The 16,409-nt window shown below is 39.8% G+C and overlaps 1 protein-coding gene across 6 annotated transcripts in view; it reads left to right on the top strand.

The window, feature by feature from the left end:
- The first annotated feature begins 2,014 nt into the window (after positions 1–2,014).
- The window catches only part of Ubap1 (ubiquitin associated protein 1), a 49,483-nt gene continuing 35,088 nt past the window's right edge, over positions 2,015–16,409 (top strand). For 2 of the 6 annotated variants that reach the window (XM_013153493.3, XM_063226372.1), the window contains exons 1-2: positions 2,023–2,216; positions 3,973–4,013. Coding sequence is in view for 1 of the 6 variants with exons in the window: in XM_063226378.1 (XP_063082448.1) it covers positions 2,558–2,603 (46 nt within the window). In the remaining 5 variants the exon portion in view is untranslated. Of the gene's footprint in view, positions 2,217–2,356; positions 2,604–3,972; positions 4,014–16,409 lie in introns of those variants that run through there. The other 4 variants (XM_023565494.2, XM_005004058.4, XM_063226384.1 and 1 more) reach the window with 3 other exon arrangements.

The following is a 16,409-nucleotide window of genomic DNA, read 5'->3' as shown; positions in this document are numbered from 1 at the left end:
TAAGCCTTCCAGGTTTTCTTTGGTACAATCTGCTTTTATAATCTTTACATTTCTCCTAATCTCTGTGGCAACAGTCTGAAGTTTTTCTAGCATCCAGCTAAGTGCAACATTGAAATCTTATCTTGTTAGCTTGAATGAATAAACTTGTCCAGTTCTGGCACTTGCCCTAGTGATAACCTTTTTTTGGTACCGAGGATCAAACTCATGCTTGCCAGGCAGGTGCTTGTCCCGCTGAGCTAAATCCCCAGGCCCTCCAGTGATAACTTTTTTATGCCTACACTTTTGTTGCCTTTTCTGTGTGTCTTGCTCAATTCTTTGTTCAGGACACCAAGAACCTGCCCACTGTCCCATGGATGGCAAGAAAGATAAGGCCCATATCTCTCCAGAAGCTCAGAAGAATACATTTGGAGAATCTCACACACTTCACTGGGAAGGCCAGAACATCAGCATCCAGTTCATAATTGGCTGGCTCCAAGGCAGGGTGGCTTGGCAGAGGGGCATCACAGAGAAGATACAGTTCATGGAGGGAGAAGATAGCAAAAGCAAACAAGCAAGGGACTTTGTCATTTTCTTAATCTTAGTTTGGCCAACTAAATTTACTCCTCTTGGCTAAACACAGGAAGTACCCCTGAGTTATATCCTTGATTCCAGGTCATTCTTGTTTCTGTTTATAAAAGATCTCTTTTGTCATGGTAACATTAAATCTTATCTGTAAAGAAGACATACAATAATTCACTACTTCCCTTCCAATGTTAAGAGTCTCTAAATCTAGTTGAATCTTTGTCCTATATTTTAGCTCAGTTCATCCCCTAGCCTCATCCATTGCTTCTGCTTTTTTTTTGTACCAGGAATTGAACTCACAACCTCATGTTTGCCATGCCAGCTATAATCCGTCTCTGCTTCTGTTTTTAAGTATCAGTCTTATACACAATGTAGAGTTTATATATAATCTCCAGTCCCCATTTTTAGTGCTTGTAATTTAATTTTTTGGTGAAATTACGTCTCTATTCTGGTTATGTAAATATGTGTATACTCGCATGTTTATTTTTCCAGTCTTACTTCTCTCCAGAATCTGAGTAGCATATAGATAATATTTGTTTTTGGAAGGATGTGGCAGCTTTAACTCTCACAGCAGCTTTCATTAAGGAGGCTAAATTCAGCACAAAACAACAAATTGCCAATTCTAGATTATTTGCCTACTTTGTTCAGCAGGTAATGGAGAGCTACATATTTATGTAGAAGTAAAATTTTCCAAAGCAATAGATTTCAGTTGGGGGAGTACCTCAGTGGTGGTCACCTTGCCTAGCATTCTCCCTATAGTACCTGTTAGACCATGATTACTGATTTTTACTAGAATTAACTGTTTATGCTTTTATTTTTCCCATTGATTAGGCCTGGAATTGAATTCAGGGCCTCATCCACCCAAGGCAAGTGTTCTCCACCGATCTACACCTCTTGCCCTTGTTTAGGAATTTTAGAGAACAAAGATTCTTTTAATTACAAATCCTCCATACATCCAATTCCTGCATACAACCAATAAACACAGAAGGTAGTGAAGGCCTGGGATTGGATAATCTGATTTAAACCCGACTGAATGTCAAAACTACAGAGATTTAGAAGAAATCATTTTAGAAAATTTATTCATTTATAAACAGGGAAAGTGAAGCCTAGAGAGTGTATTATTTGTAGCAGGTTGCTGACCCAGGAACAGAAAATACACGTCTTAATTTCCAAGTGGGACTCACTGCTGTCTTTGTGCAGCGCTTCGACGGTCAAGGCTCTTGGGTTCTCCGCTTCGCTTTCACCTCTGACCTTAAGTCTTCCTTTCGGCGACCCTATCCTTTCTTCCTAACCCCAGCTCAGGAGGGTTCAATTCCAATCGCAACGCTCCCAGGTGTCAGGAGTTGCTCGATTTCAGGAACTGGATTAGTTACGTCACCACCGGTTCCTCCCATTGGTCCAGGCGGGTGGGGCGGTGCCATGACGCCAGACGTCAAGGGGGCGGAGTGGCGAGGGGAAGGTGGAGGGAAGTAGGACTTCAACATGGCGGCTGGGGTATTGGCGGTGGCTACGGTGACGGCCTGGCCTGGGGTGGGAAGAGTGGAGGGTGGTGGCGTTTACTTTTCCTAGGGGCGTCGGGAGCTCAGCGGGGACCAAGCCTGGGAGGCTGGCGGTCGCCAGAACCTTTCAGTTTTGGGGACTGCACCGGTGTTCAGGTGAGGGGGCCTTTCTGGGGGAGGGGAAAGAGGGGCGGAGTTGGGGGAGGGGGCCAGTGCCGCGAGACTCGCGGAAGAGGGAACCTGGGGAGGGGGCTGTAGGCCTGGCTGGGCGAGCAGAGCTGGAGTTGCCCGGTGAGAGAAAAAAGGGGCCAACCCGAGATCGGCGACTTGGGGAGTATTCTGGGAGAAGAGTCGGAGTGACGGGACCGGAGTTGAAGGGGCGGAGGGCAGATCGGCTGCGGAAAATGACTTCGGATTAAGAGGACTAATACTCCTCCAGATGATAGGCGCAGTGGACACCTGCGGGCCTGGAGTTAGAGCTCGGTGGGAACTAGAGGATGTGGCGAAGACGGACCCAGATTTTAGTAAAGAAGGCGAATGCTGGCGAGTTGCGGGCGAGCTGGGAATGTGAGGGTTTAGTTGTCCTTGAGGCGGTGAAATTAGGGGGAAAGGGAGAGCATACCAGGGATGAACTCTTGGGGTATCTTTGGCATTGTCAAATCTTCTCCTGTAGGTGCTTATTTTTGCTTTTTTCTTGGGTGGAGACTTTACCGGACAAGGCCGCTGGGGCCTTAGTAACTGCCCCAAGTTTTCCTTGTGAAACCAAGTTACAGTTCGTTTATTTGATCAGTGTAAGTGCTATCTGACCTTTGTGTTGCTGCTGCATGTAATTGTTTCCAGATTAATCCTAGAAGTTAGTGGCTGGATAAAAATAGATTTTATTTTAAACGCGAATAAAAACTTGAGACTGTAGACTCCACGAAGTAGCGCAAAACCGGATTTGATATTAAAGTACTGTATTGTGCTCTAATCTCACTGATGTTTTAGCTCTATTGAGTTTTAATTATTAGTATTTGGATAGATGTGATGGGGGTTTTCCTGTTGAATTTTATCAGATTTGATGATGGGGAAACAGGGCATTTAGTTTACAGTAATAGATAGCTCTTTCTAGTTAATGTCCCAACCTAGTTAAACTGAAAGTTTCTGTATTTTATTCTATAGAAGAGTGTGAAATGTTCTATTTTCTGCATTAGCTTACTTTAAGTGGAATTTTATAAATTTATTTCTACACTATTTTACTCATTCTGTAATTTATTGAATGCCTACTGTTTTGGTAATTCATTATAATAATGGGGAGTTAGTGTTTCTGTAGTGAATATCTTTGTTACTGTCCAGCCAATAATTTAGTAACCTGCTCTGGCCTCATTGCAAAAAAAATCTTATTTTAGAAAGGAGTCAAAGGAATCAGAGTACTGTATGTGTCTATAAAAGTTTCTCAATTTCTCTTTTGTTTAGTATTTAAGACTCACTATCTCATCATGACATTTTATGTGTGTGTCTGCTTTTATTTTTTATTTTCATTTTGAAGAAGAGTATCCTGATAATATTAGTCTGTAGATAAGTCTCATCAATAGTTTTTAGTGCACATTTCCTTAGCAGGTATCACTAGGTTTTGTATATCTTTTATTCTCTTGACTAGTATTTAAAATGAGAGTCCTTCAAGTTTAATTTAATCATTAAAATTTTTTTTTATTGGTACTGGGGATCGAACTCACAACTGCGCGCTTACAAGGCAGGCACTTATGCCACTGAGCTAAATCCCCAGCCTATGAATAAAAATTCTTTTAGAATATTTTCGGCATTATAGATGTAATGTCTTTAGAGCATAAGTATTAGCATACTTTTTTGTTTTATTGTTTAATAGGATTGTTCAAATATAGATCACTTGAAGCATAAACTTTTTTCTCCATAGGTGAACCAAATGTGAATAAGATACCATTTGTCATTGATCAGGTAATTTGTACAGTCTTTCAAGAAATGCATTTTTCTAAGAAATGCTTGTTTACAACATTAAATAAGCTTTTTGTTGTTGTTGTTGCTTGAAACAGGGTCTTGCTGTGTAGTTGAAGCTGACCTTGAACTCATTGGCAGTCCTCCTGCCTCAGCCTCTCAAGTGCTAGGATTACAGACATGTGCCACCATGCTCAGCTTGAATAAGTGTTTTCTTAGAATCAAAAAGACTTTGAAATGAAAAGAAGCTTAGAAATCCCTTGGGCATAGTTTCCTACACAGTGTGGGAATTTCTATTTCTATACTGCAAAGACAAGTGAAGATTCATCCTCTTGTCCAGCTTTGATATAAGAGACATTAGGATTTTTGAGAATTTATTATAGGAAAAGTATTTTCTGTTAGAAAAAGAAGCAAGTGGTGGACTGTTTTTCCAGTTAGTAGTGTATGGTTTCCTGTAACATTGGGAAATAAGCTGAATGTAAAAATGATATTTTCCTATGAATTAATTGGGATTTATAACTTCAGACTTGAAAGAAGTTAGGTGAAGGCTGGGCTGAAGCTCCTGATAGAGCTCTTGTCTAGCATCTGTGAGGCCCTGGGTTCAGTACCCAGTGCTCTACTTTCCATCACCCACCCCTTCAGAAAGAGAGACAGTTAAATAAACAGCAATATTTACAAAGGGCAAGGTGTTAACACTGGAGAGTTAAACAGTAGGTAATGTTACTTAATCATTATAGTTTCAGTAGCTATGTAGCTTGGCTATGATATACATGCTGTTCATGCATTAAAGAACTAGGACCAGAGAGGTGGAGTAATTAAGATTACAGCTGTAAAATGGTACAAGCTATGCTGTTTTTTTGAGACAGGGCCTTCTGTGTAACTCAGTCTGGTCTGGAAGTTGCTGTGCAGCCCAGGCTAGCCTCCTGCTTTAGCTTCCTGAGTGGTGGTCTTACAGTATGCACCACCATGTTTGATCTAAAATCTGAATTTTAATTCAGTTCTGTCTGGTGTGAATGCTCATTCTGAATAGTACACCAGTTAGATGATCATGGGGTCATTCCAGTTCCTATAAAATAAAAATAATTTTTTCTTTCCCTGGCATTAGGGATTGAATTCAGGGCCTCATGTATGCTAGGCAGGTAAGAGACACCCTAGGCTCTTTTTATTTTATTTATGTATTTATTTTTTGGTACCAGGGAATTGAGCTCATGATCTCATGCTTGCCAGGCAAGCACTTGTGCTACTGAGCTAAATCCTTGGCCCTTTATTTTTATTTTTTGAGATGGGATCTAGTTATGTAGTCAAGGTTAGCTTGAACCATGTAGTCCAGGCTGGCCTTCATTTTTTCATCATTTTTTGTCATCATCATCATCAACAGCAGTAGTAGCAGTGCTGGAATTTGAACCTGGGAACTTTGCACTGAGCTACATCGCCAGCCCTTTTGTATTTTTATTTTGAGACATAGTCCTGCTAAATTAAGTAGGCCAGGCTCTAGTTTGCAATCCTGCCTCAGCCTCCTAGATTACTGAGATTACAGTTGTGTACCACTATGCCTGGTTTATTTTTATTTTGGGTAGGGTTTTGTTAAAACATCTTTTTATTAGCATGTGATTACATTCATCCTAGGGATTTAGGTTTTAGAGTTTATTTTATTTTATTTTATTTTTGTCTTTTTCCTTTTTATCGGTACCGGGGATTGAACCCACGACTGTCTGCTTGCAAGACAGGTGCTTATGCCGCTGAGCTAAATCCCCAGCCCCGGTTTTAGAGTTTATAATTATCCTGCTTCAGCCTCCTGAGTAAGTGGGATTATATGTGTGTGCCATGAGACTGGCCAAATGCACTGATTTTAGAGTAATGTTATTTTAAAACATTATTCTAGAGCGCTTACCTGTATCCCAGCACTTACGAGGCTGAGGCGGGAGCATTGCCTTGAATTCCAGGTCAGCCTGGGCTGTGTGTTAAGTTCAAGGCCAGCCTGAACTGCATTCTCACAGTTGAGAAACTGTGTCTCAACCCCTCTCCCTCAAAAAAAGGGAAAAGTCTCATGGTATCAGGTATTGGGGAGGAAGTGAAACAACTGAAGTACATACTGTTGGCTCATGATGCTTGACTCAGTAACCACATGATTCACAGCTACTGTGAGCCAATTCAGTGACTCAAAACAGTGGAAGTATATGGTAAGCATTAAGCAACTGATAATGACCAGCCCAGCATTTGGAGAACATATACAAATTACTGCCAGATACAAAATTTGACCCTTAATTTGGTCCAGCCTGACTCAGCAATATCAAAATGAACCCAACCTGACTCAGCAATATACTGTAAAAAAAAAAAACGTTCTACTATCCCAGTTTTCCTAATTTTTTTTGTGAGGTACAAAATATTCAGGTATTGATTTCCTGTAGAGTGCTGATGATATTGTAAGTACCTAAATTTCAGTGAACTGCTTTGATTCCAGCTTTATTGTTGGATGCCACCGCACCTGGCTTACAAAAAATATTTTTTAATAAGGTGTGTTTAAAATACTTTGTGCTAAGCATGTTTTCATATGTTCCTTGGCTATTTGTGCTTCTGTGAAATGTGTATTTGAGTCTTTTTATTTTGGATTTTTCTCTTTCTGATTAAGATTCTTTTTATTATTATTATTATTATTTTTTGGTGTTTTAGGGCTTGAACCCAGAGCCTTACACTGGGCTAAATTCCCAGCCCTTTTTTATATTTTTGCTTTGAGATAGGATCTTTTTTTTTTTTTTTTGTATTTTTACCGGTACTAGGGATCGAACTCACGACTACAGGCTTGCAAGGCAGGCGCTTATGCCGCTGAGCTAAATCCCCAGCCTTTGAGATAGGATCTTGATAAAGTCTCTTTAAGTTGCCCACGATGACCTCAGATTTGTGATCCTCCTGCCTAGGCCTCTCAGAGTGCTGGGATTTATGCATGTGTTTCACCATACCCAGCTCCAGCTGAGAATTTATATAGAGTTTGCCTACCTAGCATGTGTAAGACCTTGAGTTTGGTTCCCCAGCACTGAGGAAAAAAGGAAAGAAAAAGAGCTGGGGTTATAGGCATGAGCATGACACTCAGCTTTTTTTTTTTTTAAACCCTTTTATTTGAGGTGGAGGGTACATATCATTGTGTTATACTGACTGGCCTTGTACTCCTGGATTCAGGTGATCTTCCTGCCTCAGCCCCCTAAGTAGCAGGGTGGAACTAAAGATGTGCTATTGCTTTGAGCAAAATGAACTTTTTTTTTTTAACCTTTTTTTGGGGGGATGTTGGGAATTGAACTCAGGGTGTGATGCTTGTCAGGCAAGCATTGTGCCACTGAACTAAATCCTGCTTCCTGAACTAAATCCTCCCCTTCCTTCTCACTTACTTACTTTTTTCTGCCTTGTTGGTGATTGAACCTAGGACTTTACCATTGAGCTGGATCCCTGGCCCTTTTTGAATTTATTTTGGGGCACGGGCAAAGTCAGAAAATTGGCCAGGCTGGGCTTGATCGCTTATCTTCCTGGTTTAGCCTGTTGAACTTTTTTTTTCTTTGTCTTGTTGAGTCAGGGTCTTGCTATGCAGTTCAGATTGGCCTTGGGCCCAGGCTGGTCTCGAACTTGCAAACAGTCCTCCTGCCTCAACCTCCCAAGTGCTGGGATTACAGGAGTGTGCCACCACACACAGCTGAACTTTTGAGACAATGTCTTGCTAAGTAGCCCAGGCAAGACTTGAACTTCTGATCCTCTTTCCTCAACCTCCTAAGCATTGGGATTAAAGGCTTGTGCCACTCAATTTGTTCTTAAAATTTTTTTCTTTAAACTCTGCTCAGTTCCTCGGGTTTAAGTCTTATATCACTATAAACCCTAATCTCAAGTTATATCAGGCAGTCTTGGTGACCTTTGATTTTTTCATTCTGTATATTAAAGCTGCTTGTAATAGTTTATAAGAAGACCAGGAACTATTTTGACTTCAGAATTGTTTTTCTAAGGGGATGAATGTGTTTTTTGATCCTGGCAAGGATCACATTCAAACACAAAACATCCACAAGACTTTAAGTATGCTCTAAATACATATTGTATAGTCATGTACAGTATACCCTTGGCATTTGTGAAAGATGTCTTATAGATATTTGGGAATTCTTACATAACTACCATAATTTAGAATGTCTGTGTTGGGGATATAGCTCAGTGGCACAGTGGTGCCGGCAAGTGTAAGGTCCTGAGTTCAATTCCTGGTAACTGGGGGAAAAAAAACTAGAATCTCCCTCATTAAAGAACAGTATAATTGAACATTATGGTTAGCAATAGATTTGATGGTGCTGTGGTTTTGATGTGCTTCATTCTCCAAAGTAGTACTAGATGTATTAGATTAGACCATTGCTCTTGATGTGTGGAGATAGAGAGGCTGAAGAACCTTTATAAAAGTGGAGCCTAGAGCTGGGTGCGGTGGTGCACACCTGGTCCGAGGTAACTGCTAACATACAATAGAACCTCAGCACTTTGGGGCCTGAGACAGGAGGATTGCAGCCCCTTTGGGCTACATAGTTTACAGAGTGAGACTCTTATCTCAAATCTTCACACTCAAACACAAAAAACAAGAAGTGTAGTCTGGAGGTGGGGGTGGGGGGTGGGTCTTGAGTCATGGAGTATTGCTCTTGTCAGGGATTAAGTAGTGATCATTCCTGTGAGAGGAGACTGTCTTTTATGAAACAGTGAGTTCGGCTTCTCTCCAGCGTTCTGTCTCACCATAATTTCCATCTCCCTGTTCTTCTGTCATGATGTCATGCACTGTGCATTCCTTACCAGAGCTGGTATAATGTTGTTTGGATTTTCAGCCTCTAAAATTGTGAACCAAATAAGATTTTCGTTTTTTTTTTATTTCTTTCCTGGAGACAGGGTTCCATTACCTTCTCCAGGTTGGTGTTGAAACTCCTAGGCCCGAATGATCCCATGTGAGCCTCCCCAGAAGCTGCAGCAACAGACGCTTGCTGCTGCACCCAACTGTCTTTGCTTTATTACTCAGCTTCAGGCATTTACTTTAAAGCAATGGAAAATGGACTAAGTGGGCAAATAGGAGACCAACAGAGCTGGAGGTTGGAATGCTGAGCTCAGTCTTTAGCTGCCTTTCACTCCCCACTTTTTTTGGTTGCTACTGGCTGGCGCATACTCTTGTTTCTAGCCTCCTTTAAAATACTCTGTTGTAGTGGGGCATGGCACACATGCCTGTAATACTTTGGGGGTTTGAGGCAAGAGCATCACTGGAGTTTGAGGCCAGCCTCCTTTACTGTGTAGTGAGACCCTGTCCCAAAAAGCAAAAACTATTGGAGAATGCAAGATGAGGCTGGGTTTACTGTCTTGTGGTGTGGCTGCATTTTATTCTGGGTGGGGTTTACACTGTTTCTGCATTTCTCCCCTCAGTTGTAAGAATGGAATCTTTCCAATTTGGGAGGGCCCCCCTTCCCCAGTTGAACTCAGGGCCTTCACGCCCAGTTACATACTCAGCCTTTTTTAAAAATTTTATTTTATTTTGGGACAGGGCATTGCCCTGGAATTCACAGTGCTGCCTCAGCCGCTAAAGTAGCTGGGAAAGCGTGTGTGCACTGCCAGCTCCAGCTGTATTTGACTCCTTTGCTATAGTAATTTGGAAGTTCCTCATCATGTTTCTTTTTTTTTTTCTGGTGGTTATCTTTTAAGATTTTAATACTGTTTGCAGTATAATGTGATCTCTAGTGTCTATCCTTCTTCCATAAGATAGTCTTGTTTAATTCCTCTTCTCTCTTCTCCCTTCTGTATTTGGGCCATTTGGAATTTCAGTTCTAGATTTACCTTTGTATTGTATGTTAGCAGTTACCTCAGACCAGGTGTATTTTATTGCTCTATTTGCTTACTGCTGCTCCCACATAGCTGCTATTTTAGATTAATTTTGTGGTTTATTATGCTTTAACATTATTATGCTTTTTTCCTGGTGATAGCCACTTTCTGTCTGAAAATCAGACAATCAGAATTCTGGTCTTTTAAAATCTGATGATGATCCTTGTTTCCATGATGTATAGATTTCAGGGTTTACCGGTGTATTTTGCTTGTTAGCTCTTTCAGCTTCAAGCTTATGTTACTTATTCAGCTCTTAGAGGTTTTAGCTTTTTACTTTCATTGTCTCCGTTTCCTTTTAACTTCAATTAAGACAGGTTTGGGAGCTGCTTGAAATGATTGATACTGAGCTTAACGTACTTTTTATTACAGCACATCTTTCCTTTTGTATTTAGGGCTGAAAAATTTTTTTAAACAGTTTACTTTTTTTTTGTAAATGTACTAGGGGTTAAACCAGAGGCCTTCACACTGAGTGACATCCAGCCATTATTTTAATTAATTAATTTTACTAATGATTGAACTAGGGCCTTTGTTCAGTTTGTTTTCATCGTTAAGTTTTCTGGGCTAGGATTGAATTTGTGACAGCCTCCCAGAGTGGCGGAATGCAGGTGTGCACCACCATGCTTGGCTAAATAATTGCTTCCCTAAAATATGTTTGCCATACTGTGTTCGTGCATTTAAAGGATATAATTCAATGATTTTTAGTATTTTTTTATAGTTGTGAACCATTACTACAGTCCAATTCTAGAACATTTCCAACACTCAAACAGGAACCATATGCCCGGGGCACTCAGTCTTCATCGCTCCTGCTACTAGGGCGGGCACTAACCTATTTTTGTCTCTGAATTTGCTTTCTATAGACATTTCCCTTGATTAAAAACACATATAGTATTTTCTGACTAGTTTCTTTCATTTAACATAATGTTTATTTAAAAACAATTTATTTTTTGGTACTGGGATCGAACTCATGACCACGCGCTTGCAAGGCTGGTGCGTATGCTGCTGAGCTAAATCCCGGGCCCTAACATAATGTTTTCAAGGCTCAACTGTACCCTTTCCTTTCTTCATTTGCCTCCCCTCCCCTTTTCCTTTTCCTTTTTCCTTTCCTTTTTACCTTTCTACTTTTCCTTTCCTTTTCTCTCCCCTCCTTTTCTCTTTTCCCTTTTCTTTCTTTTTTTTTTTTCCAAATCCATTTTATTCAAACATAAAAAGAAAGAAAAACAGGAAGAGGAAAAACCTAAAAATTTCAAAGCATGTTAATCAGGGGCAACAATGGTACGTACATTGTGCATTGTCATCCCCAAATCATTCACTCAGAGTACAAGACACCTGCCTTCAATTGTCCAAACACTACCAGCACAATTCTTTCACTTCAGCGAACTCTGAGAAATGGGCAGTATAACTACTTTTTATGTACGTGTACATACACATATACATACGTTTTTTCTTTTAGCTTGTCACACTAATTCTTTTCTGTTTTCCCTTCCCTTCCCTTTTCTCTCTTTTCTTTTTTCCCTTTTCTTGGTATTCTTGGGGATTGAACCCAGGACCTCATATATGCAAGGCAAGCACTTTAGCTGTGCTTCATCTGTAGCCCCATGCCATTTTTTTGTTGTTATGTTTTTGAGACAGGGTCTGGCTATGCAGTTCAGGCTGGTGTTGAGCTCACTTTGTAGCCCAGGCTTCTTGAACTTGCAACGATCCTTTTGCTTCAGCCTCTTAAGTGCTAGGATTATAGAAGTGTACCACCACACACAGCTGTTTTGTTATTTTTATTTTACTTTATTTTAATTTTTTTTAGTACTAGGGATTGAACTCACAACCTTGTGCCTGCCATGCAGGTACTTACATTATTGAGCTAAACCCCCAGCACCTCTGTTTTGTTATTTTTGAGACAGGGTCTTGCTTTCTAGTATAGGCTGGCCTTGAACTCCCTGTGTAGTCCAGGTTGGCCTTAAATTTGCTGTGATCTTCCTGCCTCAGCCTCCCCAGTACTGGAATAACAGGTGTGTACCACTGCATCCGGCTTTTATGCCGCTTTTTATTATCACATACTATTTCATTTTATGCTTATAACATATTAATATGTTCACTAGTTGGTGGAATTTGGGATTTTTTTCACTCTGTGTACAGTTTTCTGTGATTTATGTTATTTTCTCTTGAATATTCTTTTGAGTATGTTTGTCACATGGTCTTCGTATGTAGCATGGGCTGGCCTTCAATTTGTGGTCATCTTCCTGCCTCAGTCTCGAGTTGTGGAATATTACAAGTGCCACCAGATCCAGCATGTATATGCGTACTTCTTGGGTATGTACTTAGTGGGGAGTAAATTTAACATCCTAAATTTTTTTTTTTTGGTACCAGGGATCAAACTCACAACCTTGTGCTTGCCAGGCAGGCGCTCACACTTCTGAGCTAAATCCCCAGCCCTATCCTAAATTTTTTATAATGCAAGTTTGAATTGGTAATAGTTTACCATGTTATGCGTTTTGGGTGATACCACAGGCTGCACCCTCTGCCTCAGTAGGGCTCTGGGTGTACTTTGACGTGAGTGTGGTTGTTGGCTGGTTACCTGGTTGGGTGGATCTGGAGCTGAATCTGTGTGATTGGGTGGGGTTGCAGGCTGTACTGTGGAATCTGACACAATTGTGTGATGTTCAAAGTTTTAGCACTTTGTTTTGGAGCATTTTGTATCTTGGGCTTTTGGATTAGGGATGTTCAGCTGGTAAGTCTGTGCAAATATTCTAAAATCAAAAACCAAAAACCCCTGAACACGTAGAAATTGAAAACACTTTTTGGCCCCATATATTTCAGATAAACCTGTTGGTACAAGATCTGTACTAAAACTGAAAAATCATCGTTGGTAGATAGTACTTGGCTAAATTGCAAAATTCATTGTTTTCTTTCTTTCTTTTTTGGTCTTTTTGAAATAGAGTCTTGTTGTGTAGTTCAGGCTGACCTTGAGCTCACTTTATAGCCCAAGCTAGCCTCAAACTCTCAGCGATCCTCCTGCCTCAGCCTCCCTAGTGCTGGCATTACAGGCGTGCATCACCATGCCTTTCTCCCCCATTTTTTATACTGATGTTCTTTTTCTGTTTTAAGATCCAGTCTTGGACAACTAAATTATGTTCAGCTGCCAAGTTTTCTGAGTTTCTCCTAGTCTATGGCAGTTTGTAGGCTTGTTGCTTTTCATACTTCAACACTTTTGGAGGAAACTGGTCAGATATTTTGTAGATTGGGCCCCAGTTTTAGTTTGTCAAGTACTTTTTGCTTAGGAAAGGTACCTTTCTCATTTCATATTAGTATTACATGATAAACCAGTGTGTACTCGAGTATAGGGCTAAAATTCCGTATTACTTTGTTACTTAAGTTATTTCACTTTTGATCATCAGAGATCTTTCAGATTGGTGCTAACCTTAAAGTCAATCATTTTGCCAAAGAATAGAGTGGCTCTTTTATTTTTTGAAGGTTAATATTTGAGACATGGTCTCAGTGTGTATTCCAGGCTGGTCTTGAACTCATTATGTAGCTCAGGCTGGCATGTTCCTTACCTGTGTCATCCCTTTACCTCATATGGGGTTTATTCTATCATTTTATTTTGTTTTATTTTATTATTTTTTTCTTTTATAAAGCATGTACTGTGTACTTCTAAACAAAATGTTTAGTTTGGCTTAATTGTGAGTTTATAAAAATGTTAAACCATATATGGTCTTCTGTGATTTTTTTTTTTTCAAGCACAGCATTGTTTCTAAGATTCCTTGGTTATTTTACACATCAGTTCATTCATTGTCATTTCTGTGTAATAATTCATTGTATAAATGTATCGTGATTTGTTTGTTCTTTTCGTTGGACAGATTACATCCAAAGTTTAATTCCTATTCTAAAAAAAAAGTCGTAAGAGAAAGCATAGTTTTATATTTATTCCAGTTATAAAATTAGTTTAAGGTTATTAAATACGTACAAGTGTGCAAAGGTTTGGTGATGTTTCCCTGTCATTCCAGCTATTCTGGAGGCTGAGGCAGGACTATCCCAAGTTTGGGCCAGTGTGGATAATTTAGTGAGACCCTGTCTCAAAAAGAGGTGGGGATGTAGCTCAATGTGAGGTTCTATGTTTAACCCTAGTAACCCTCATCCGAAAAGCCCTCCCTGAAAACCCTAGCATTTGGGAGGTCGAAGAAAGAGGATTATGAGTTTGAGCCCAGACTGGTCAGTGTATCAATTCAGTGACTCAAAAAATAAAAACAAAAATGGGAGCCAGGTGTGGTGGTACATGCCTATAATTGCAGCACTCAGGAGGCTGAGGCAAGAGGATTATTGCAAGTTCAAGAACACCCTGGGCCAAGGCTCAAGGCCAGCCTAACTGCATAGGGAGGCCCTATCTCAAAAAGACCAAAAAAAAAAAAAAAAAAAAAAAAAAAAGCTCAAAGTTCAGATTGTAGGTTCAGTCCCCAGTACCACAAATACAAAACAAAACAATTAAAAATGTAGATGGTACCATGCAGTATTGTTGGATACAGATATCAAAGCACTTGTACAATATTAAAACCATGCTATGACGATAAAAAACAAATACACAGGATAGCTTGGGTGGCTCCTGGATGTAATCCCAGTGCTTTGGCAGGTGACGTAGCATATATATATAGTGAGACTCTCTCAAAAAAACAAAAAACAAACAACAACAACAAAAAAAACCCCCAAAAACTCTGAATTTTTGTTTTAAAGATGGTATATTAGATGCTGCAAAATTATACCTATTATGGGGGTACATAGAGATGTGTAGTTTTAGGAGTATGGATTAAAGTACATAGGGAGACAAAATTTTAACGAGTTTACAGAACCAGATTTGAACATGTACATTAGATTGTTTCTGAATCACATGATTTGTGGCCACATGGCAAAGTGTTATGGAGTAAATAAGAACTTTTAAAACTTGGTTGTGATGTGATCCATGCCTTCGACTTGGCAGGCAGGAAGAGTGCACTTTAATGCACAGTTCAGCGGTAGAGTGCTTGCCTAGCATGTGCAGGGGTCCAGAGTTTGATCCCTGGCACTGCGAAACAAAAACAGTGATATGCTTTTGGCTGCTGACTTTGGGTTTCTCTACCTGTGAATAGCTTTTTGTTACCAAAATGAGCTGTTAGTATAAATAAATGGCAGTAAAAGTGATTTGCTATGGAAGATGCGAAAGATATGACCATCATTTCAGCTAGTCAGTGTCTGAGTCACTGGATTAGCATTTGTTTAGTGCTATTAAAAATTAAGAAGCCCGGTTGGTTGTGTGCACCTGTATTTCCAGCTACTGGAGAGACTAAGGAAGGAAGATAGCAGGTTAAAGGCCAACCTGGGCAATTTAGCTAGACTGTCTCAAAATGAAGCAGAGAGGGGTGGGATGTGGCTCCGAGGTAGAGCATTTGCCTAGCATATATGAGGCCATGGATTCAATCCCAGCACTGGGGGAGAAAGGAAAGGCAACACTTGTCTGATATTCTGTTCTTGTTTTTGGTACCAAAAATCAAACTCAGGACCTCACACTTGCCAGGCAGGTACTGCGCCACTGAGCTATATCCAGAGCCCTTATTTTTTATTTTTGAGACGAAGTCTTGCTTGGTTCCCCAGGTGATATTTGACCTGGCAGCCCTCTTTCCTCTGCTGGGATTACAGGTGTGTGTGTGTATTCCACCATGCCCTGTTAGTATTCTAATGGATGATTCTTAAGACTTTAGGAATGTAGGAATGTAATCTACCACATTGAAAATAAAGATCATATAGAGAAATTGTAATTATACTGAAAAATTAATTCAACAAGTGTTTGAGCACTTTCTAGTTGATATATGCTTTTTTTTCATTTTCTTGGTCATGGTAGGTATCAAACCCAGGATTTTTTTTTCTTTTTTTTTTGAGACAAGGTCTTGCTGTGTAGTTCAGGTTGGCCTTGAATTTGTAGCAGTCTTTCTGCCTCAGCCTCCCAAGTGTTGATATTACAGATGTGTGCCCCCATTTCTGGCCTTTTTTAATTTTTAAAGACAGGCTTTTGCTAAATTGCTAAACTACCCAGGCTGGCTTTTGAACTTGGAGTTCTCCTGTCTCAGCCTTAAAAAATACTGGTATTAATGGATATGTTATGTGTCATTACAACTGACTCGTTTTATCTGTTTTATAATCATCCCAAATTAAGAACCAAGACTAGAATCCTGATCTTTTAAGTGCCCAGGATTCCGAGATGGTCTTGTTTTTCTTGTCTTGTGATATAAGTTGTGATGGGAAATAGATAAATATGTGTGTAGGTGTGTATGTATGTGTATGTATGTATATATATATATATATATATTTTTTTTTTTTTTTCTTTTCTTTTTCTCTTTTCTTTTGGTAGGGGTAATGGGATTGACTCTAGGATAATATGAATGCTGGACAAAGTGCTCTAGCACTGAGTTACAGCCACAGTTATATTGTGATTTTGACAGATTTGTGGAGGAGATGACAGTTTTGGTTCAAAAGTTTTTTGAAATTGTTTTTTTTTGCAGTTAGAAAAATTGATAG

This window comes from Cavia porcellus, unplaced genomic scaffold (assembly GCF_034190915.1).
Source record: "Cavia porcellus strain 051 isolate PalLab524CR breed Dunkin Hartley unplaced genomic scaffold, mCavPor4.1 scaffold_1, whole genome shotgun sequence".
In the NCBI taxonomy this organism is placed as follows: domain Eukaryota; kingdom Metazoa; phylum Chordata; class Mammalia; order Rodentia; family Caviidae; genus Cavia; species Cavia porcellus.
The sequence above is the reverse complement of the archived record's forward strand: the minus strand, read 5'-3'. Positions and strand labels throughout refer to the sequence as shown.